The sequence below is a fragment of the Caretta caretta genome, chromosome 14 (genome assembly GCF_965140235.1).
Source record: "Caretta caretta isolate rCarCar2 chromosome 14, rCarCar1.hap1, whole genome shotgun sequence".
NCBI classification, from domain to species: Eukaryota; Metazoa; Chordata; order Testudines; family Cheloniidae; genus Caretta; species Caretta caretta.
Window position 1 is genome coordinate 32838867 of NC_134219.1, and position 24583 is coordinate 32863449.

General features: G+C 49.6%; 1 protein-coding gene across 1 annotated transcript; it reads right to left on the bottom strand.

The window, feature by feature from the left end:
- Window positions 1–211: 211 nt before the first annotated feature.
- Window positions 212–21152, bottom strand: LOC142069209 (zinc finger protein RFP-like). Its single transcript, XM_075119720.1, has 4 exons — window positions 20380–21152; window positions 11017–11247; window positions 8332–8354; window positions 212–647 (listed from the first exon to the last, which is right to left on the bottom strand). The coding sequence occupies exons 1-4, from the start codon at window positions 20707–20709 to the stop codon at window positions 212–214; spliced, it is 1020 nt and encodes a 339-aa protein (XP_074975821.1). The 5' UTR covers window positions 20710–21152.
- Window positions 21153–24583: the final 3431 nt, after the last annotated feature.

Sequence of the window (24583 nt, forward strand, 5' to 3'; positions counted from 1 at the left end):
ACACATAACGGTATGCTTACCAGTGAACTCAAATTCTACACGCCGGCTCCCAAAGAAGGGGATGATCTTCCCAGGGAAAGAGGATGTGAAAGTAAAGATCGGTTTCAGAGGAACAGCCGTGTTAGTCTGTATTCGCAAAAAGAAAAGGAGTACTTGTGGCACCTTAGAGACTAACCAATTTATTTGAGCATGAGCTTTCGTGAGCCACAGCTCACTTCATCTCTCTGCCAGAAGATGTAACGTCATAAAATGTAACTTCCTCCCCTTCATAATCCAGATAAACCCCAATGTTACTGGGGCTATGAGGTAGGGCCAGAGCAGCCTCAGGGGAGGTGAGGGCCAAGTACTCATTCTCTGTACTCTGCAAAGCCCAGATCCTGTCCTCTGGTGTACGGCTTTTCGCTCCCTCATGTATCACAGACTCTTTGGCAATGCCCAAAACCCAATTACGTTTGTTCCCCACCTCCACTTGCCAGTAACACCTCCCTGAGGTGAAGCCCTTATAGCCCAGCACACAGGCAGCAGGGTAAAACCTGTTCTGTGTCACTAAATATCCCGTGTCTTGGTATTTCTGTATCACACTCTCATCTGTGGACACGACGGAACAGGGAATCCCCAGGTCTGGATCCGGAGTGGCCTGCACTGCACGAGGGGAGAGAGAGGCAGGAGGAGAGTGTTAAGTACCCAAAGCACCTCCCACCCGCCGATCAGCTCCTCCCCCTCCCTCCCAGCGCCTTCCTCCTGCCACGGATCCATTGTTCAGCGGTGGGCAGGAGGTTCGGGGGGGGGGGGGGAGAGGGAGGAGTGGGGGCAGAAAGAGGCAGGGGAAGGGGGCAGAATGGAGCCGGGCAGGAAGAGATGGGGCAGGGGTGGGTGCTTGGCGGAAGGGGTGGAGTGGGGGTGGGGCCCGGGGCAGAGCAAGGGTCAAGCACCCCCTTGGGAACTGGGGAAGTCGGCACCTCTGTGCAGGCTAAACCACTCCAGTGCTGAGAGTGAGAGAGTCTGAGGCCAGAAGGGACCATCAGGTCATCTAATCTGACCCCCGTATATCACAGGCCACCAACTCTACCCAGCACCCACCTAACCCAACAACCAATATTAGCCCAAAGCCTGACAGCCTACAGCTGACCGTGCTATGATGTGCCACAGGCAGAGAAGAAGAGGCCCCGAGGGTCACCAGTGCCCGAGGCCCCCGCAATGCAGGGAAGTGATTTGGTGAGATACCCCCAGATAATCCTGACACATCACCCGCAGCCACATGCTGCGGAGGAAGGTGAAAAGCCTCCCCCTGAATGCCACTGCCAGCTTGACCTGAGGGAAAATAGCCCTCCAGTGCCTTCCCCAATTCCCCCGTGAAAGACAGACAGGGGACCCCATGAATCACTGGGAAAGAAACTCAGAATAGCTGGTCAGCCAGGGGATGTGCTCCCAGAGTCCTAGAGCCACAGCAGCACCCGTGAGGACCCAGTAAGTGAGGTCAGGCTCAGCAGCATGGCTCCTTGCACCCAGCCCAGGCTAACTTGGGTGCTGAGCCCCAGGGTTCACTCTGCAGTGCAGACAGACCCTTACGGGCAGAGCTCAGCCCTGGGGGAGGCTAGGACCATTTCTCAGGCTCCCCAGTAGCCATGGGCTGGCTGGGGTGGGCCCTGAGTGTCAGTCCTGGGGAGCTGCCTGTTGGCTGAAGCTGAGCAGGAAATTCCCCATGGTTCCCGCCAGGCATCAAGGAGGTATTGTTAGGAGGGTGTGAGAAACTGGGATTTTTTGCAATTTTTTAATGAAGCCTGTATGTGCCTCAGTTTCCCAATATGCAGCATTGTTACCCAGTGGGTGATATGGGAGTGTTTGCTCTCAGGGCAGGCTAAGCTGCCCATGTCACTGTCTGGCGCCTGAGGTCCTCAGCAGACAATGGCAAATCCAATTGCCCGGACATGGAAACATAACGATCAGCAACCCGGAGAGCTACGGCCTTCCCCGCCTCTGTGGCTGAGCTGCATCGCCCCGGCTTGGGAACAAAGGACTGGAGGTGGGGGAGGGGTGAAGCGGAAGTTACATGCTGGCTGCAGGAAGCAGTAGGGGGGCAAAGAAGCGGACTTCCTGGGGGTGCTTGACCCTCGCTCTGCCCCAGGCCCCACCCTCACTCCACCCCTTCCCCCAAGTCTCCACCCTACCCCACCTCTTCCTGCCCCTGCTCCTCCCCCTGCCCAAACAGTTGATCATGGTGGGTAGGAGGCACTGGGAGGGAGGGGAAGGAGCTGATTGGCAGTGCCACCAGCGGGTGGGAGGGGAGGAGGGGGAGGATCTGATCCATGGGGCTGCCGGTGGGTGCTGAGCACCCACTATTTTTTTTTCCATGGGTGCTCCAGTCCCGGAGCACCTACAGAATCGGCACCTATGGTGGGGGGCACACCTGGGAGTCTGAGAAAGCAGATCAGATGGACAGGGAGACAGAGCTTGAACCACGGGGTTTGCACTGCAGGGCTGGGCACCGGCTCCCCAGGATGGACTATACTGTAACCTTCATTTCTCTGAGCTAACCAAGGTCTTCCTGTGCTGTGGTGCAGAGCAGGGGACTAATAACCCCAGGGGCTTGACAGTGACGGCGGTGGCTGAGTGTCATTGCAGGTGCTTGCAGAGCTGTGCTGCTCCCTGAGATCACAGAGGGCTCCCGCAGGGGTCGGTCTCAGGTGGACGCACTGAACACAGCTCATGTTGTGAGGCAGGAGAGCTGAAGGCCCAGAGGTCCAGCCTAAGGAGTCGGTGAAGCCACGTGGCTTACCCTGGAGGAAGAGGGGGCTGATGTTGGGGGTCTGGCCCATCGAAGGGGCTCCTCCCAGAGACTGTTCCCAAGCGGGGGCTGCAGCACGAATCCTGTGGATCCGTGGCAGAGGGGATCTCGGTCTCCTCCCCCGATCCCTCGCCCTTGCTGGGGGTGCTCCACATCCAGCAACAGAACAGAGCAGGGGAGGCAGCAGACAGAGGACGTTAACAGGGACACCAGCTTCAGCTTTTCATGCACTTCCATGCTGCCCTATTCATCCCTCATCTCCTGGTGGAAAGTCCCCAGCCCCAGAGTACAGCACATGGGGTGAGAACCCCTCCACCCACTTGGACCAGGAGAAAGTAGCGAGCAGCCCTGCTAGAGAGACACTGGGCTCTCTGGTGCACTGGGAATTCAACTTCTCGGTGGCACTGAATGTCCACACCCGAGGGATGTGTAACAGTCATCCAATGCACTACACACATTTTAGGGAGGGAGCATTGTGTAGAGGTTAGAAGCCAGGACTTCTGGGCTCTCTTCCTCACTCTGCTACTGACACGCCGTGTGACCTCAGGCATGTCCCTTCCTCTCTCTGCAGTCCAGCTTCCCTTTTTGTCAAATGGGCATAAAAGACGCCAGGTATTCAGACGCTGTTGTGGGGGGCCAGATAGGTAACTGTGAGATCCGAAGAGAGCCCCTTCCCCAGCTTCCAGTGGTGCTCATGGGACAAGGATGGGGACACAACACGGTTGCAAGTGTGGTGTTCAGTAATCGTGCTCGGTGCATGATGTTTGAATGAAGCCTTCTTTATCCAGGGTTCTGTATCACAGAGCTTCTGCTATGCTCCTCCTTCCTGTCTGGGAAGTCAAACCACTTAAAGGGACAGTTCCCAGTACCACAGGGAGCACCAACCTCCAGGGAGAGACAATACTCCTTGAACTGACGGATAAATTCAAGGAAGATAGGATACTAATAGCTACTGATGGACCTGTCTTCTGACAGTGGCCAATGCCAGGTGCTTCAGAGGGAACGAACAGAACAGGCGATCATCTAGTGATCCAGCTCCTGTTGCCCATTCCCAGCTTCTGGCAAACAGAGGCTAGGGACACCATCCCGGCCTATCCTGGCTAACAGCCATTCCTGGACCTATCCTCCATGAATTTATCTTGTTCTTTTTTGAACCCTGTTAGTCTTGGCCTTCACAACATCCTCTGGCAAGGAGTTCCACAGGTTGACTGTGCGTTGCGTGAAGAAATACTTCCTTTTGTTTGTTTTAAACCTATCGCCTATTAATTTGAAAAATATGAAAAAAGAAAAGGAGTACTTGTGGCACCTTAGAGACTAACACATTTATTTGAGCCTAAGCTTTCGTGATCTACAGCTCAAAGTGAGCTGTAGCTTATGCTCAAATAAATTTGTTAGTCTCTAAGGTGCCACAAGTACTCCTTTTCTTTTTGCGGATACAGACTAACATGGCTGCTACTCTGAAATTTCATTTGGTGACCCCTAGTTTTTATGTTATGAGAAGAAGTAAACAACACTTCTTTATTTACTTTCTCCACACTCGTCATGATTTTATAGACCTCTATCATATCCCTGCTTAGTCGTCCCTTTTCCAAGCTGAAAAGTCCCAATCTCATTAATCTCTCCTCATATGGCAGCTGTTCCATACCCCTAATAGTTTTTGTTGCCCTTTACTGAACCTTTTCCAATATATCTTTTTTGAGATGGGGCAACCACATCTGCATGCAGTATTCAAGATGTGGGCGTACCAGGGATTTATATACAGGCAATATGATATTTTCTGTCTTATTATCCATCCCTTTCCTAACGATTTCCAACATTCTGTTTGCTTTTTTGACTGCCGCTGCAGTCCTGATTCTCTGCCTTGTTCAGTACTGGCCTTAGCGTGGTCTCCCCGCAAGGGACCTTCCACCAGCTGGAGATGGATAGAGCCCAGCACGAGTCCATGCTCCTGATGCTAGGGTGAGAGGGAAGTATAGCACAGGAACTGGTGGGAGACACTTCCTTAACTCTTTATTTCCCAGTTTTCAGAGGTTGAAATATGGGTTCCTTTCATGTTCTGGGAGAGTACAAGGCACTGATGGTCAACCTGCACTCTGTGTTAATGATGTTTTCCAGTAGTGAAGCTTGTCTTTCCTATAAAAAATAAAAATAGAGCAAATTTCTAGTCCTTATAATTGCTGAGAGAAGCAGAAAAATGTGACCTGAGTGTGCCCTAAAGGCTGATTATTGGACCTAAAAAATGTACCCTACTTTCCAATTGTAAATAGTATGTGCACGTTCATACATCACAAAATGGGAATGGGCGATGGGCTGGATGATTCCCTGTTCTGTTCATTCCCTCTGGGGCACCTGGCATTGGCCATGTCGGAAGACAGGATACTAGGCTAGATGGACCTTTGGTCTGACCCAGTCTGGCCATTATGATATAATGGTTCCTTCTAACCTTGGAATCCATAGCTCTGTATTGGTGGAAACCTCTCTTGTTTGAATTCAAAAGTGTCTTCTAAAAAATTAATCCGGAGATTTTAATTAATAATTGTCGTAGGAAAATATCCTTATGAAAACTTACCCTCTTTCTCTGCCTTGCAGATCAGAAAGTTCAGTTGATAGGGCAGGGTCTCTAGAGCAAGAAAAGATCAGAGGAGAGGTGATTTGCCCCTTTCTTGTAGGAAAATAGCCTCATGAAAACGGGGCTGGATTCACAAAGAAACTTAGGCAAGCTGACGCTTAGCATCACAACACCCAACGCTTAGGCAACTAGAAAGTCACTGTGATTCACAAAGCCAGAGTCAGGCTCCCAGGCAATCTGCACCATAAATGGGGAGAGAGATGCGCCTTGGAATGAGCTTCATAAAAGCCAGCATGCTAGGCGACTCCCTGCTTACGCCAGCCAGTGGGAAATGCCAAGGTGCGGGGGTGTGCTAAGCCCTGGCCCCCTCAGGGAGTTCGGCGACCGAATCTGGGCAGCACCGTAGGCGCCTCCCTCGGCGTGGGATTCTCAGCTGCAAGCCCTCTCTTGATGACCGGCACCTGTGCCATTTTTTTTGGCAAGAAGCCTGGCGGGGGAAGGAAACCCACCTCGCTCGTAACTTTTAGCCCTGTGGTTAGAGCACTCAGCTGGCCTTTGGGAGACCCCTGGTTCAAGTCAAGCCTGTGCCGCAGAGGGAGCAGGGATTTGAAATGGGATCTACCACCTCTCAAGGAGCGCCCTAATCTCTGGGCTGCAGGATTGTCTGATACTGGGTGCCCACATGCTCTCCTGTGGGAGAGGTTCCACTGGGGATAATCAATAATTCATTGGGCCAGAGGCAGAGAGAAATCATGAGAACGTCCCAGGTGGATAGAGCACGCTCTTGGGAGGGATGCCCAGAAGCCTGTCCTGCTGCTCAATTATTTATACACAGTGGATCAGATTCAAAAGGGGCAACAGAGAGGCCTATATCAGACCCCTGTTGGAATCCCTTCTTCCCCTCAGGGGGACAGAGGATTGGAACTGGGGATCTCCCACATCCCAGGTCAGTACCCTAATCACAGAGCTATACATTATAAGTGAGCTCCTCTTTCCCTAGAGCCTGCTTCTTTTGGGTAAGTTCACATATAGGGCCCGAGTCAGTAAGCGTGCTCAGAGCAGGCATTTGAGATTGTGGCCCTGTAGGTGAGTTAGGAGGAGGAACCCCTTTCTTTCCCCAGTTCGTGTATCTCTCTGGGGCTTAGCTGTCTTGGTAGCTGGACTGGAACTGCAGTGCACATGCACAGAGGCAGAAACATAGGTGCCTAGGGGACTTTTACCGCAAAAATAGAGGTGATGAGTAATTTTAGGCACCTACAAGGTTTGGTTGCAGCTGAGTGGGGGTCTTTGTGAATCCCAGTGTGGTCTGATTCTGGGACTGAGGTGCCTAAAATGGCAAGTAGACCCCCTCACCCCAAGTCCTTTTGTGAATCTAGCCCATACCCTTTCTCTCTGCATTTGAGCTCAGTTCATAGGGCCGGGTCTCAAGAGAAAGGAAGGATTGGAAGAGAGGTGATTTCATGTTGTCTTGACTCTGGTGACATTTCTACCGTTAATTAATGTAACCGTGATTGAGAGAGACAAGCTTTGGAGCTTACTCAGAGCTCTTCTTCAGGTCCGTGTAGCTCAAAAGCTTGTCTCTGTCACCAACAGGAGTTGGTCCAATAAAAGCTATGACCTCCCCCACCCTGTCTAATATCCTGGGGCTGACATGGCTGTCGCAGCACGGCATGGAACCGTGCTGTAATTCTGAGAGACAGCCCAAAGGAAAAGACCACAGAACGAGAGGCAGATTGGAATGGGGAGACCTTTCCAGTGAGACCAAACTAAAGTGAAATCATCGTCCAAAATATATCGTCCATCTCCTGCCTTACTCCAACGATCTCAAAGCACTCGGTGGCATTCACTAATTAGCACAACAAGGTAGGTTGGCCATTATTTCCTCCTTTTTCAAGATGGAGGAACTTGAGGTACAGAGTCTGGGATTTTCAAAAGGGCTGAGGCCACGTGGTGGCCAACTCCCATTGACAGTCAGAGAGAGATGGGGCCTAAATCCCTTAGGTCCCTTGGAAAATCTCAGCCATGGAGGTGAAATTCAACATTTTCTAAAACATCTGGCGATTGTGTGTCTCTGAAATGCTGAGTGGCCAATTTTGACACCCAGGGTTGGGTCTGAGACAATCCAAGTGGAGGCCTGGCAAACTGGCATCAGCCCTGAGCCCTCCCCATCCCACCCACAGACGTCTAGCTGTGACGAGCTGAGAACTAATAGGCCAGAGTCCATCTCCTTCCACAGTCAGAGGCACATCTCGATGTGCCATCGCCATATCATGAGCCCAAATAACTGTTAAGTTACCTCTGAATTTCTTCAGAGCCTCCTGTAGACAAACATTTCTTTGGGAAGAGACGCCAACTCTCTCGCTCACATCCTGTGACACAGCCATTGGTTTCTCGAACTTCACTTTCTCACACCTGGGGCAGGGGGGGGAAGGGGGAAACACCCTAAATCTTTTCTTTCTTGAGAATGAGCTACCAGAGGCTGCTCTCTTGTGGGCTCAATGAGAGCCTCTAACTCCCACTGGTGAGACAATTCATCTCCTCACTGGCGTTTTTAAATGCCTAGCTCCTCCAATGGGAGTTAAAGAGAGTAAGGGGTCCACAGGCTGCCCCTCAGAGAGAAGGGCCTAATCTCATGGGAAAGGATGCTCCAGTGGTTAAGGGGTTGCTGTAGGACTCTGGAAACCTATGTTCCACTCCCTGCTCTGCCACAGCCTCCCTGCATGACCTTGGGCAAGTCACTTAAGGCTTGATTTTTAAAGGTGCCTCCTGGGATTTTCAAAAGCACCTAACCAAGTCAGGCTCCCAACTGCCACTGATCACAATGGGAGGTGCCTAACTCGCTTAGCTGCTTTGGAAAACCCCACCAAGTGCCTAGCTACGTCTCAGGTGACTAAATGCCCTGCAAAATCTGACCCTGGGGGGAAAGTCCCCTTCTAGCACCACGACGCGTGAGGGGGAGTGGGAAGGAGTCACGTACCTGCTCCAGGTGCTTTTGATGTCCTAGAAAAGAGAAAGAGTTCAGTCCCAAGTGCCACAAGATGCGGATCGCTCCTGCTCTGCAGGGGACTTGCTTTGCCATCCCTAGTTGAGCTCGAGATGCAGTTCTCTGCAGTTAGCAACTTCAAAAGTCCATTCACAGATTTCGATGGAATGGGACCCCTAAGCACACACCATGACTGTGGGTTTTCTCCTTCTAAATTCTATGGCATTTGCTCAAACAGACTGATCAGACGCATGAATCCTTGACTGCCACATGCAACTGCTGTGTCCAGAGCGTTTGCCTTTCTCCATGTATGCAATTCTGCTCAGCAGTTCTGGAAGCTGGATTCATTCTCATTTCTTAATAGGCCCTGCAAAGAACTTTGCTTTCCTAATCTCTCACTTCCTAGAAAGTGGAGTTGTGCCTTTTATTGCTTTCATATCGTTAGGGCCCTTCATTTTCAGTTTTTATTTTAGTTAATTTTTCCTGGGATTTTATCAGTGTTTATTACCACAATAAAAACAGGTGCAAATCAGTGCAGAAAACTATTAAGTTTTCTGGTTAAATATCGGGGTTTGTTTTGGTGGATGGAAAGACAGGGAGAAAAAGTATTCAGTAGATGAATGCTTTGAATTCTGTTCATCCCTGTGGTTTGCTGCAGAACTAAAACAGAACTCAAAGCACAAGGGCCCCCCTGAGTTTAAGAAAACAATATATCTGAAATCCCCAAATAAAACGTTTCATTTGAACAAACAGGTTACTGGTGTAGAATCATAGAATATCAGGGTTGGAAGGGACCTCAGGAGGTCATCTAGTCCAAGTCCCTGCTCAAAGCAGGGCCACTCCCCAGCTAAATCATCGCAGCCAGGGCTTTGTCAAGCCTGACCCTAAAAGCCTCTAAGGAAGAAGATTCCACCACCTCCCCAGGTAACCCATTCCAGTGCTTCACCACCCTCCTACTGAAAAAGTTTTTTCCTAATATCCAACCTAAACTTCCCCCACTGCAACTTCAGACCATTACTCCTTGTTCTGGCATCTGGTTACCACTGAGAACAGTCTAGATCCATCCTCTTTGGAACCCCCTTTCAGGTAATTGAAAGCAGCTATCAAAAAATCCTCCCCCATTCTGCTCTTCTGCAGACTAAGCAATCCCAGTTCCCTCAGCCTCTTCTCATAAGTCATGTGCTCCAGCCCCCTAATCATTTTTGTTGCCCTCCACTGGACTCTTTCCAATTTTTCCACATCCTTCTTGTAGCGGGGGGCCCAAAACTGGACACGGTACTCCAAGTGAGGTCTCACCAATGCCGAATAGATGGGAATGATCACGTCCCTCAACCTGCTGGCAATGCCCCTACTTATACAGCCCAAAATGCTGTTGGACTTCTTCACAACAAGGGCAGATTGTTGACTCATATCCAGCTTCTCGTCCAGTGTAACCCCTAGGTCCTTTTCTGCAGAGCTGCTGCCTAGCCATTCGGTCCCTAGTTTGTAGCAGTGCATGGGATTCTTCTGTCCTAAGTGCACTTGTCCTTGTTGAACCTCATCAGATTTCTTTTGGCCCAATCCTCTAATTTGTCTAGGTCCCTCTGTATCCTATCCCTACCCTCCAGCATATCTACCCCTCCTCCCAGTTTAGTGTCATCTGCAGGTGCAATTGCTGAGGATGCAATCCACACCATCCTCCAGATCATTAATGAAGATATTGAACAAAACCAGCCCCAGGACTGACCCTTGGGGCACTCTGCTTGACACTGGCTGCCAACTAGATATGGAGCCATCGATCACTACCTGTTGAGCCCGACAATCTAGTCAGCTTTCTATCCACCTTATAGTCCATTCATCCAGCCCATACTTCTTTAACTTGCTGGCAAGAATGCTGTGGGAGACCGTATCAAAAGCTTTGCTTAGAACGATTAGTCTATAAATATTCACCTTCGATAACTGGGCCACACCATTTGCAGTGCATACGCTCAACTTCATCCTTTTCTCCTGTTGTTGTTTCTTTAACCCTTTTGAATACTTCCTTGTGTTCTGAAATGTATTCTGATGTAGATTTTCATTTTCTTCCCATTTTAGTGCGTCAAATCTTTAACCCATTGTCTACTAACAGTTTGAAATGTGTACTTGGTGGGTGTGTGATTTATCAGTAGGTTCAGACGCACACGCACTTCAGAGCTTGCGTGCGTGCCTGTTGGTTTATTGTGTGCATCTGCTAGAACAATACGCTCTTTCTTCAGCAGGCAGCTTTGCATATACACACAGACTAATGTATTATCGGAATACAGAGATCTCATGCAATGTATTGTATTTTCTTAATAAAACAAGTTTTTTGTATATATTTGAATGATAAAAAAGTAGGATGAAAATCAGAAAAACCTCAATAATACTTTTTTGTAAAACCCAGAATTTTTTTGGTAAAAATTGGTTTAAACTGAAAATGAAGGGGCTTACACAGGATGTCTCAAAAAGGCCTGAACCATCTGCCTTTAAAACAGCAAAACTGTTTCCACATTGGAAATATTAGAAATGTCACATTTTGTTTTCCCTCACTTCGCTAAAGGACACACTGACAGTCTCCATTGTGGAGTAGGACCTCTCCAAGAACTTAATAAACTCCAAAGCTAATCAATCAGAATCTCTCCCTTCCCTGGGCAGAGATCTGGGTGTCTCTAACTGTCTCACCTGCAGGAATTCACTTGTTGGCTGCTGACACTTCTCTTCTATCTCACTGATCAAGTCACCGAGACGGGAAATCTTTTCAGACAGTTTGGTGACATTTTCATCCTGTATCTTCACAATTTCCTTGTCCAGCTCTTCCAGTTGGGCCAGCAGGAGTCGCTCTTGCTCATCCAGGAACTGCCGCAGTTGCTCAAATTCAGACATGATCTTCTGCCTCTCAGCTTCTATCTTTCCCTATAATGAAGGGACACAAACAGGAAAGGACAGATCAAGGACAAGGGTTGCCAGATGTCCAGTTTTCAACTGGGAAGTCCAGTCAAAAGGGAAACCTGGCAGTGTCCGGTCAGCACTGCTGACTGGACATGGGAAGTCCGGTTACCCACAGTAACTGGCTTCCACCACCAGAGGGCGAGAAGAGCAGCAGCTGCTGCTGGAGCCTGGAGGAGCACTCAGGGATGGCTCCATGGGGGGGAGAAAAGTACCGGCATCTCCCCCATCCTGCTCCAATCACCCCTCCACCCTGGAGCGTGGCTCTCCCTCTCCCACCCTGCCCCAGTCACCTCCACCGCACCCCTAGAGCTCTGCTCAGCTGGCAGGGGGAGGGAGGTGGAGAGAGCAGCAAGCGACAGTGGGAGAGGGACAGAGGAGTGGGGGGCGGGGCCTCGAGGGAAAGTGGCGGCAGGGCACAGGGCAGGTTCCAGTGCTCAGCATCCGGTTTTCACAAATGAGAAAGTTGGACATCCCAGACTCTCCCCATGTCCCTGATAGGAACAGTTCTTAGAGCCCTCTTTTCATATCAACCTACTACAAACACATGGTTGAGATTTCAGGAGAATATGCCTGACAGTCTCTCAGATGGCCTGAATGACAACATGTTCTGAAGTGCCTTCGGGACGTACGCCTCCAGTTCCCATTTTCAAAAGGTCACTTTGGATGCTAAGAAGCCTAAGTTTCTTTGAAAGTGACTTTTGAAAATAGGACAGCTCTCCCTGCATTTTAAGCCCCTAAATACCTTTGAGAATCTGGCCCTTAACCACTTGCAAAATTGTTAACCCTAGGCTCCGAAATCACTTAGGCACTTCTGAAAATGGCACCCAATCTCTCTAAAATGATGAGTTTTCAGGTCTGAGTGGCTTAGTATATTCTGTTGATCATCTAGAATCTTCCAATAGCAGAAAGGTTGGAAGGGGGGAGGTCTGACTCAGAATCAGAAATACATTGGCAGAGAGTTGTGGAGAAGACTGAAGAAGGAAAGGGTTCTGCTGGTTATCCACATAAAACACCAGTTACAAAACACACCATGCAAAATGCTTCTTCTCCAGCTTTTGCATGTTTCATCTGGCATTCTGTTAATTACACTGTCCCAGAGGAAACCAGTTGTGCCTGGTGGAGATTCAGGAGGAAGATTTCTGAGATACAAAACAGCCACTGGGTGCCTAAGTCCTACTGACAGTCCATGTGAATTAGGCACCTAATCACCATACGTGCCTTTGAAAATCTCCCCTGAAATCAGTGTTTGTAGCTGGATGTGTGGGGAATAAGATCAGTGCTTTGAGTTGAAACTGGAAGCCAGTGGAGGAATCAGCCCAGAGGGATGATAAACAAAGATAAACATGATCACACCCTGCAAGGGTGTCTCAACAAGAGACAAAGTGCTTGAGGTTATCAAGATGATGTTTAAAAAAAAACGTGAACGGTACAGAGCAGAACAGTGGTTCTCAAACTTTTTTACTGGCGACCCCTTTCACATAGCAAGCCTCTGAGTGTGACCCCCCTAATAAATTAAAAACACTTTTGAATATTTTTAACACCATTATAAATGCTGGAGGAAAAGCGGGGTTTGGGGTGGAGGTTGACAGCTCACGACCCCCCATGTAATAACCATGCGACCCCCTGAGGGGTCCCGACCCCCAGTTTGAGAACCCCTGGAGTAGACGTTTCTGGATACCAGGGAATAATGTACGGATTATCAAGAGGAGCGAAGTTCGGTTTCAGATCGAGAGGCGTAAGGAATACATACTCTGCAATATCCCCGATTGGGGGTAAGAGGTTAAGGGGTCAAAGTACAGACATTGAGACATGAGGGTACGTTGTTCATAGAATAGCTATGTTCAGGTGTGGTGTATAATGGGTGGATACAATCATGAGGATGGATTGACCCTCATTTTGTGAGATTTAACGTTCAGTGAGTTTATGGTTCCAGTTCATATGGTCCAACGGACAAAGTCTCTCGGTCCCCAATACATCACAGCTAACCCTGATCGGAGCTTGACCTTGCTCCCAGTTAGCACATTTTATCTCAGTTTAACTGGACAAGGTGAACCCTACACACCACACTAGGGTCAAATTAAACTAGGTTCAAAATGTTTGCCTGTGAGGGCCTTGCACCAGAACAAAGACATTACATTAAAAAGTGATTTGAGGTACATCTGTACTACACAAATGTTGTGGTGGTGTGTAGAGGACGTACACTATATGCACCCGCTAACATGGGCATAAATAGCAGTGTAAATGGCGAGGCATGGCTTAAGCAAGTAGAGTCGCAATATGCCTGAACCCTCTGGGTATAAACCCTACACACAGGGCTCTATACACCCCCAAGCAGGGCCTCCCCCATCTACACTGAGTGTCCCGCTGCTTCCCCAGTGCCAGAGCCTTTCCCCACCACAGGAAAAGGCTCCAGGGAGTGGAGGAAGGCTCCGGCCGCTCCGCTGCCTCCCCCTGCTGGAGTCTTTTATTCACACATGTAGCTACACATGACAGTGTGGACACAGCCTGTTTCTCACTGTGCTGTGTAGCTACACATACCCTACAGGATGCCCCCAGCGGTGTGCCGTGTAGATGTAGCCATAGCTAAATCAAAGCAGTGCTGCGTGTAGACAAGGGCTGACACTCTCCCCACAGAGAGAAATATCACCCCTGACTGATGTAACTTCTGGACCATAACAATGGGGACCTACCAGATATTCCTGGCTTTGCGTCTCTGCATCCTGTTTCCACTCCAGAAGTTCTCCTCTCTCTTGCTTCAGTGTGTTCAACTGGGTTTGAATTTGTTCCTGAGGCAAGAAAAACAATGTTGGGGGTGGAGGGGAAGGTCAACCATCCCACCACCAACCTCAGCCTGGTCCAGTCCACACAAGAGATCCACTTCCTGGACACTACAGTGCTAATAAACAATGGCCACATAAACACCACCCTATACCGGAAACCTACTGACCGCTATTCCTACCTGCATGCCTCCAGCTTTCACCCTGACCACACCACACGATCCATCGTCTACAGCCAAGCTCTGCGATACAACCGCATTTGCTCCAACCCCTCAGACAGAGACAAACACCTACAAGATCTCTGTCAAGCTTTCTTACAACTACAATACCCACCTGCAGAAGTAAAGAAACAGATTGATAGAGCCAGAAGAGTTCCCAGAAGTTACCTACTACAGGACAGGCCTAACAAAGAAAATAACAGAATGCCACTAGCGGTCACCTTCAGCCCCCAACTAAAACCCCTCCAACGCATTATTAAGGATCTACAACCTATCTTAAAGGATGACCCAACACTCTCACAAGTCTTGGGAGACAGGCCAGTCCTTGCCTACAGACAGCCCCGCAACCTGAAGCAAATACTCACCAACAACCACATACCACACAACAGAACCACTAACCCAGGAACTTATCCTTGCAACAAAGCCCGTTGCCAATTGTGCCCACATATCTATTCAGGGGACACCATCACAGGGCCTAATAACATCAGCCACACTATCAGAGGCTCGTTCACCTGCACATCCACCAATGTGATATATGCCATCATGTGCCAGCAATGCCCCTCTGCCATGTACATTGGTCAAACTGGACAGTCTCTACGTAAAAGAATAAATGGACACAAATCAGATGTCAAGAATTATAATATTCATAAACCAGTCGGAGAACACTTCAATCTCTCTGGTCACGCAATCACAGACATGAAGGTCGCTATCTTAAAACAAAAAAACTTCAAATCCAGACTCCAGCGAGAAACTGCTGAATTGGAATTCATTTGCAAATTGGATACTATTAATTTAGGCTTAAATAGAGACTGGGAGTGGCTAAGTCATTATGCAAGGTAGCCTGTTTCCTCTTGTTTTTTCCTACCCCCCCCCCCCCAGATGTTCTGGTTTAACTTGGATTTAAACTTGGAGAGTGGTCAGTTTAGATGAGCTATTACCAGCAGGAGAGTGAGTTTGTGTGTGTATGGGGGTGGGGGGGATGTGAGAAAACCTGGATTTATGCAGGAAATAGCCCGACTTGATTATGTAAAGAGTTGTCACTTTGGATGGGCTAGCACCAGCAGGAGAGTGAATTTGTGTGGGGGGGTGGAGGGTGAGAAAACCTGGATTTGTGCTGGAAATGGCCCACCTGTTGATCACTTTAGATAAGCTATTACCAGCAGGACAGTGGGGTGGGAGGAGGTATTGTTTCATATTCTCTGTGTGTATATAAAGTCTGCTGCAGTTTCCACGGTATACATCTGATGAAGTGAGCTGTAGCTCACGAAAGCTCATGCTCAAATAAATTGGTTAGTCTCTAAGGTGCCACAAGTACTCCTTTTCTTTTTGCGAATACAGACTAACACGGCTGTTCCTCTGAAACCTGCTAAGGAGTCTGTCCTCTGTGCAATTTATATACATTGCAGTGCTGATTTCATTATCTGAAGCTGGGATTTTCAAAGAAGTCTCATGAAGTTGGGTTCTCAACTACCATTGATTTTCCATCTCCCTCTCAAGTTGCTCTAGGACGGTGCTCATGGCAATGTCACAATTGACTCTTGAGAGGTGGGAGATTCAAATCTCTTCTCCTCACCAGGCAGAGGGAGAACTTGAACTGGAGTCTCCCACATACAAGGTGAGTGCCCTACCCCCAGGCTAATGGTTATGAAGAAAGTCTTCAGCCTAGGGGTGACAGTGGATGAGAAGCTGGATATGAGTCAGCAGTGTGCCCTTGTTGCCAAGAAGGCCAATGGCATTTTGGGATGTATAAGTAGGGGCATAGCGAGCAGATCGAGGGACGTGATCGTTCCCCTCTATTCGACATTGGTGAGGCCTCATCTGGAGTAGTGTGTCCAGTTTTGGGCCCCACACTACAAGAAGGATGTGGATAAATTGGAGAGAGTCCAGCGAAGGGCAACAAAAATGATTAGGGGTCTGGAACACATGACTTATGAGGAGAGGCTGAGGGAACTGGGATTGTTTAGTCTGCAGAAGAGAAGAATGAGGGGGGGATTTGATAGCTGCTTTCAACTACCTGAGAGGTGGTTCCAGAGAGGAAGGTTCTAGACTATTCTCAGTGGTAGAAGAGGATAGGACAAGGAGTAATGGTCTCAAGTTGCAGTGGGAGAGGTTTAGGTTGGATATTAGGAAAAACTTTTTCACTAGGAGGGTGGTGAAACACTGGAATGCGTTACCTAGGGAGGTGGTAGAATCTCCTTCCTTAGAAGTTTTTAAGGTCAGGCTTGACAAAGCCCTGGCTGGGATGATTTAATTGGGGATTGGTCCTGCTTTGAGCAGGGGGTTGGACTAGATGACCTCCTGAGGTCCCTTCCAACCCTGATATTCTAGGATTCTATGATTCTTCCCCGGCCACGTTGTGCGGAGCAACACAGGTGCAGAACTCCATCTTGCATGAAACAGCTTAGGTAGCTAAGCCACGCGACTCCAGGAGAGGGGTTCCCAGGTGTGGATCAGAGACAGGCCCATTCCTACACCAAACTCTGGGGGAGTTGGGGCTTAGGGCACACCCCTCTCATCAGTATCTCCGGAGGGCTAGCATGCTGGCTTTTGTGGATGCCTCTCTCCCCCCAAATGCCTAATTCAGGATTTGTTGTTCCAAACTGTACCAGATGACTGGAGGATAGCTGATGGAAAGCCAGCTTTTTTAAAAAGGCTCCAGAGGAAATCCTGGCAATTACAGGCCGGCAACCCCTTGTCTGATTGTCAGATGCTGGGACTGGGCAACAGGGAATTAATCCTTTGGTAACTGCCGGGTTCTGTTCATTCCCTCTGGGGCACCTGGCATTGGCCACTGTTGGAAGACACGATACTGGGCTACATGGACCACTGGTCTGACTCAGTGCAGCCGTTCTTATGTCCTTAGTGATTTTCTAGGTGTCTAAAAGTTAGGCATTGCAGTGCTGAGCATCACAACACCCAAGTGCATTTGGGGATTCGGGCCTAAATCTCCTTTGCAAATGGGACTTCGGCTCTAAAGTCAGTTGGTGCTCTTGAAAATGTGCTCGAAGGATCTTCTTCTGTAATTCCCCGGGGGTGAGGTGTTGCAGAGCCACAGAGAGGATTTAAAAGCACAGCTCCCGTTCATTTCATGGCAGCTGGGCATCTCAGGCCCCATTCTCAGCCCTGCTTACTTTCCTTCTATGCTGTATATGTCATGCTGCCAGGGAAGAGAGAGGCCTTTGGGGGCACCAGACCTAATATAAAAAGAAAAGGAGTACTTGTGGCACCTTAGAGACTAACCAATTTATTTGAGCATGAGCTTTCGTGAGCTACAGCTCACTTCATCAGTCACATCTGATGAAGTGAGCTGTAGCTCACGAAAGCTCATGCTCAAATAAATTGGTTCGTCTCTAAGGTGCCACAAGTACTCCTTTTCTTTTTGCGAATACAGACTAACACGGCTGTTCCTCTGAGACCTAATATAGAGACCTAGGGACTCTGTCTAGAACAGCCCTTTGCATCCAGCGAATCCTCCAAGTGCTGCAGGGCAAAGGGTTGAAGTTGTATCCATTTTGCAGCAGTGTAGGGTAGGGTGCCCTGCTCCCATGCAATGACAGAGAAAACTATATGAAGAAAGCTGGACATCACAGACTTAAAGCTGAGCAACTTAAAGGGAAGGGAGTTTTGGTAAGAATGTTTAACACACTTTTAAAAAAACTAGTACACTAAACTCCGGTGCCTAATGAACACTTGGGAGAAAGAGACTCCTGGTTAAAAATCCAACACACTCACAAGGTGCATAAATATTGTGCTCGATTGTTCGGCATGGGGGAAAGGGCTTGTTCAACATGGTCCTGGGAATCAGCCATTTTCTTCCTTTAATCTTATTGTGGCACTACTAGAGCCCACTTCGTCCTTACAGCTAGCGTGGCGTACAGCACAGCGGATTCTGCCCCGAGGGGATTGCTCTGTCCAACAGGCTTTTTGGGCTTGGGCTTCATGGGCCCTAGAATGTTGCAAAACTTCAAAGGTTGTATGGGCAGGACGTGAGCCACTGGTTCAGGGAGGCTAACCCCCAGTCCAGCCCCTTCTGCCAGAGGCCCCCCCAGACCAGCCACAGGGGAAGAGCTGCAGATCCCCGTCAGGAAGCAAGAGGGAGTCTGGGGGTGGATGGGGCCACGCAGGGCTGTGCCTCCCCTGGCCCGTCATACCCGTCGCCCATGATTTCTGCTTCAGGAGCAGCGAAGTGACCATCCCGGGAAAACGGGAATTCATCATCCTGGTTTTTCCTTGAGGAAAAAGTTACGCAGATTAACCTTTGTTTCTTAAACAGAAATCTTTCAGGGCACCTTCTGCGACAGAAAGTAGCAGAGAACAAACTCCTTGAGAACACTGCTGACCATGTGTTATTTTCCTGTGGCTCGCCTGAAAGCAGCGGTCATCAGCTGTGAAATGCTCAAGCTGGGCCGCTACGCCTCCAGTCTGCAGCTGTGCTGAGATGTTGGTAATGTGATGGTAGAGAACTGCATGACAGGAGTGATGAGAGGCGGTGTGGTCTAGTGGCTAGGGTACTAGGATGGGCATGGGGAGGCCAGGGTTTAATTCCTGGCTCTCCTACTGAGCTGCTTTGTGAGCTTGGTTAAGTCACTGCCGCTTCTGTGCCTCTGTTTCCCTCCCACTCCTTTGATTTGTCTCCGAGCATGCCCACCAGATCAGGCCCCGTAGAGGAGAGAAGCAGAATGCCTGGTTTTCCCCAGCTCATGGATTGCTCTGGGTGTGGCCAGGAGACAGGCAGCCAGATGCCATGGGGGGCAGCTGTGCACATGCCCAGAGACAGAAACACAGGCACTGAAAGAAGTTGTACCCTGAATACACAGGCACTGAGTGAGTCTGGGCTCCTCCATAATGACAGGTTTCAGAGTAGCAGCCGTGTTAGTCTGTATTCGCAAAAAGAAAAGGAGTACTTGTGGCACCTTAGAGACTAACCAATTTATTTGAGCATAAGCTTTCATGAGCTGCAGCTCACTTCATCGGATGCATAAAAGTGGATTATCATACACATTGTAAGGAGAGTGATCACTTTAGATAAGCTATTACCAGCAGGAGAGTGGGGTGGGGAGAGAAAACCTTTTGAAGTGATAAACACCCATTTTTTCATGCTCTGTGTGTATAAAAACATCCTCACTGCATTTTCCACTTTTATGCATCCGATGAAGTGAGCTGTAGCTCACGAAAGCTTATGCTCAAATAAATTGGTTAGTCTCTAAGGTGCCACAAGTACTCCTTTTCTTTTTGGGCTCCTACAGGAATTCTGGGGATTGCAGTGGAGCCAAAAACTGGCATTTAGGTGCCTAAACTCCAGATTTATCCACTTAAATCTGGGGTATAGACACCTTAAGTACCTTTCAGAATCCCCAGCCTTTGTCTATCTTGACTGTTTACATCAGTGGTCCCCAAACTGGAGTGGTTTGAGCATTAGCCTGCTAAACCCAGGGTTGTGAGTTCAATCCTTGAGGGGGCCATTTAGGGATCTGGGGCAAAAATTGGGGATTGGTCCTGCTTTGAGCAGGGGGTTGGACTAGATGACCTCCTGTGGTCCCTTCCAACCCTGATATTCTATTCTATTCTATGATTTGAGGGAGCATGGCAGGGCCAAGACCAGCCCCCACAAGGGGCAGGAAGGGAGTGCCACTCAGATGTGCTATGGCCCCCTTGGCCCTGGCTCCTACCCCAGCTCCACTCCCAGCCCCAGTCTTGACCCTGGCTCTGCTCCCAAACCCAGTTTGAGCCCCCGACTCCCGGCAGCCCCACTTCCAACCCCAAGACACCCCCACAGCTGTGGCCCCAGCCTCTGACTGTGGCCCCACTCACAGCTCCTAACCGCAGCTGCGGGTGGGGAGCCATAGCCAGGGTAAGGGAGAGCCTGAGGGGAAAAATTTGGGGACCACTGGTTTAGACTGTCTGTGTGTTTGTACAGAGCCTCGCACAACAAGGGCCCTGATCTCGGTGCCTTTAGAAGCTATTGTAATAAAAATTGCAAACATGCCCAAACCGAAGTAATTACCCTGCACAGCAGATTCCTACCTTGTAGGCCTGAGCAGCCTCCTCTGTGGGGACCACCCTGTGAGTACGGTGAGCCTGGGACTCTCTGCAGATCACACAGATGAGCATTTGGTCCTGGTTACAGAAGAGTTTGAAAGGCTCCTGGTGCACCTTGCACCAACTTCTCCTGCTGCTGTTTGGAAACTCAGCTGCTTGGCTATTTCTACAAAGTTCCCCAGTTGTCTGTTCGGCCTGAGGGTCCTCTGGGGAAAGGTCTCTCTGCACTGAGGACAGGAGACAGCTGTATCCGATCCCTCCCAGCATTGGGCGATGCAGGCTTGGCAGAAACTGTGCCCGCAATCTAAAAACACGGGATCCTTATAAAAACTCAGACAGATGGAGCAAGTCGCTTCATCTCGGAAGCTTTTCAGAGGATTCACTGCAGCCATGGCTCCCTGCAGACAGTGTCACAGGGATCTAAGATGTGGCTTAACCCCAACTGGGCGTTTTTCACGTGGCTTCTTTGGGGGCTTTTTTGGCTGCTTTTTTTTTTTTTTTTTTTTTTTTAAATGTCCTGCCGGAGAACATGATTCGCTCCCTGTTGCCCAATCCCTCTCCCAACACCCAAAGCAAGGAGAGGGGAAGAAACCAGGACTCTGAGACTGACAGTGCCCAGGGCCAATGGGGGAGAGGCCAGTGCCGATAGGGCATTACAGATGAAGGAGGGAACCTGGAATCCAGCTCAGTCAGCTGTGGGTTGGGTTCGTCTTCCCTAAGTGAGGTCCTCGGGGTGAGAGTGTTGCATGCATGCGTGTGTGTGTGTCCGTGCCCTGCAGTGCCTACTCTCTCCCCACCGCCTGCCTCCTGCCTGGACTGCTCGGGGGGTTGGGTGAGCTGATAACAGTGGGCTGTGGTCAGTGATCTTTCTGTTGGTGCATTTCTGGTGGTGGTGTTGCACCTGCACGGGGGAGGGAGGACGCAGGCAGTGGGTGACAGGGGGTTGCAAAGCTGGGGGGGGGCTGCAGCATAGCTTGGGCCAAGTTGGGGCCGGGGAGGACTGGGGAGTGACCAGGCTGGGTTTGGGGGTTGTGGGGGGAGGGAGTGGCATGCACAGCACCACCGCTGTTGGCCAGTGATGCTTGGGGCATTTCTGGTGGGGTGGTGCGCTGTTGAGGGGGGTCTTTTGGGGGTCCGGTGGTATTACGGCTGTACTAGCGGTCGGCCACTGGCATGACGGACATGGACCGGTGCCGACCCAAAGCAGATTGGCTTGTTTTGGGTGATTTGGAGGGGTGGGGAACATAGGCAGAAATTAAACCTTGTCTGTCTGAGGAGAGAAATGAAACTGATGTGTAAAAAGTTGCTTAAATCCACTTCCGATTTTGCTTTGGTTTAGTGTCTATAATGGGGCTACTCAGTCTGCTGCCTCAATTTTGTCACTGTAACATAGTGACGCTGATCCAGGCTGGATCAAATCCAGGGCCCAACTACACCAGAATCCTGTCTCCAGCAGCAGTCGGCACCAGGTGTCTCTGAGGAAGATGGAAGAACCACACAGTCGACAGATTCTACACACATAGTAAACCCAGGCTCAGATTCATAGAATCATAGAATATAAGGGTTGGAAGGGACCCCAGAAGGTCATCTAGTCCAACCCCCTGCTCGAAGCAGGACCAATTCCCAGTTAAATCATCCCAGCCAGGGCTTTGTCAAGCCTGACCTTAAAAACGTCTAAGGAAGGAGATTCTACCACCTCCCTAGGTAACGCATTCCAGTGTTTCACCACCCTCTAAGTGAAAAAGTTTTTCCTAATATCCAATCTAAACCTCCCCCACTGCAGCTTGAGACCATTACTCCTCGTTCTGTCATCTGATACCATTGAGAACAGTCTAGAGCCATCCTCTTTGGAACCCCCTTTCAGGTAGTTGAAAGCAGCTATCAAATCCCCCCTCATTCTTCTTTTCTGCAGGCTAAACAATCCCAGCTCCCTCAGCCTCTCCTCATAACTCATGTGTTCCAGACCCCTAATCATTTTTGTTGCCCTTCGCTGGACTCTCTCCAATTTATCCACATCCTTCTTGAAGTGTGGGGCCCAAAACTGGACACAGTACTCCAGATGAGGCCTCACTAATGTCGAATAGAGGGGAACGATCACGTCCCTCGATCTGCTCGCTATGCCCCTACTTATACATCCCAAAATGCCATTGGCCTTCTTGGCAACAAGGGCACACTGCTGACTCATATCCAGCTTCTCGTCCACTGTCACCCCTAGGTCCTTTTCCGCAGAACTGCTGCCTAGCCATTCGGTCCCTAGTCTGTAGCTGTGCATTGGGTTCTTCCGTCCTAAGTGCAGGACCCTGCACTTATCCTTATTGAACCTCATCAGATTTCTTTTGGCCCAATCCTCCAATTTGTCTAGGTCCTTCTGTATCCTATCCCTCCCCTCCAGCGTATCTACCACTCCTCCCAGTTTAGTATCATCCGCAAATTTGCTGAGAGTGCAATCCACACCATCCTCCAGATCATTTATGAAGATATTGAACAAAACCGGCCCCAGGACCGACCCTTGGGGCACTCCACTTGATACCGGCTGCCAACTAGACATGGAGCCATTGATAACTACCCGTTGAGCCCGACAATCTAGCCAGCTTTCTACCCACCTTGTAGTGCATTCATCCAGCCCATACTTCCTTAACTTGCTGACAAGAATACTGTGGGAGACCGTGTCAAAAGCTCTGCTAAAGTCAAGAAACAATACATCCACTGCTTTCCCTTCATCCACAGAACCAGTAATCTCATCATAGAAGGCGATTAGATTAGTCAGGCATGACCTTCCCTTGGTGAATCCATGCTGGCTGTTCCTGATCACTTTCCTCTCATGCAAGTGCTTCAGGATTGATTCTTTGAGGACCTGCTCCATGATTTTTCCAGGGACTGAAGTGAGGCTGACTGGCCTGTAGTTCCCAGGATCCTCCTTCTTCCCTTTTTTAAAGATTGGCACTACATTAGCCTTTTTCCAGTCATCCGGGACTTCCCCGGTTCGCCACGAGTTTTCAAAGATAATGGCCAATGGCTCTGCAATCACAGCCGCCAGTTCCTTCAGCACTCTCGGATGCAACTCGTCCGGCCCCATGGACTTGTGCACATCCAGCTTTTCTAAATAGTCCCTAACCACCTCTATCTCCACAGAGGGCTGTCCATCTCTTCCCCATTTTGTGATGCCCAGCGTAGCAGTCTGGGAGCTGACCTTGTTAGTGAAAACAGAGGCAAAAAAAGCATTGAGTACATTAGCTTTTTCCACATCCTCTGTCACTAGTTTGCCTCCCTCATTCAGTAAGGGGCCCACACATTCCTTGGCTTTCTTCTTGTTGCCAACATACCTGAAGAAACCCTTCTTGTTACTCTTGACATCTCTGGCTAGCTGCAGCTCCAGGTGCGATTTGGCCCTCCTGATAACATTCCTACATGCCTGAGCAATATTTTTATACTCTTCCCTGGTCATATGTCCAACCTTCCACTTCTTGTAAGCTTCTTTTTTATGTTTAAGATCCGCTAAGATTTCACCATTAAGCCAAGCTGGTCGCCTGCCATATTTACTATTCTTTCGACTCATCGGGATGGTTTGTCCCTGTAACCTCAACAGGGATTCCTTGAAATACAGCTAGCTCTCCTGGACTCCTTTCCCCTTCAAGTTAGTCCCCCAGGGGATCCTGGCCATCCGTTCCCTGAGGGAGTCGAAGTCTGCTTTCCTGAAGTCCAGGGTCCGTATCGTGCTGCTTACCTTTCTTCCCTGTGTCAGGATCCTGAACTCAACCAACTCATGGTCACTGCCTCCCAGATTCCCATCCACTTTTGCTTCCCCCACTAATTCTACCCGGTTTGTGAGCAGCAGGTCAAGAAAAGCGCCCCCCCTAGTTGGCTCCTCTAGCACTTGCGCCAGGAAATTGTCCCCTACGCTTTCCAAAAACTTCCTGGATTGTCTATGCACCGCTGTATTGCTCTCCCAGCAGATTCAGGTTTAAGGCCAGACCCCTCTCTGGACCTCAGTTTCCACACCTCTAAAATGGGGTCAATGATAGTGACAATGATAGGCTCAGCTCCCAACCCTAGCAGCTTGGCTGTTCCATGCCCTACTGTGTACCGAAACTGACTTGAAAGGACTATCCAAGCCCCTCCCAGGCCTGTTCCCATTGTGGGTCTCTCTCCTGGCCAAGCACAGGCTGTTCTTATATCGTCCAACAGGCTTGGATCCTAGTTACATGCTGCTCCTTCTCATGTGACCCCTGCACTTATTCCCTTCACCTGGGGATAGGTTCAGTTCAG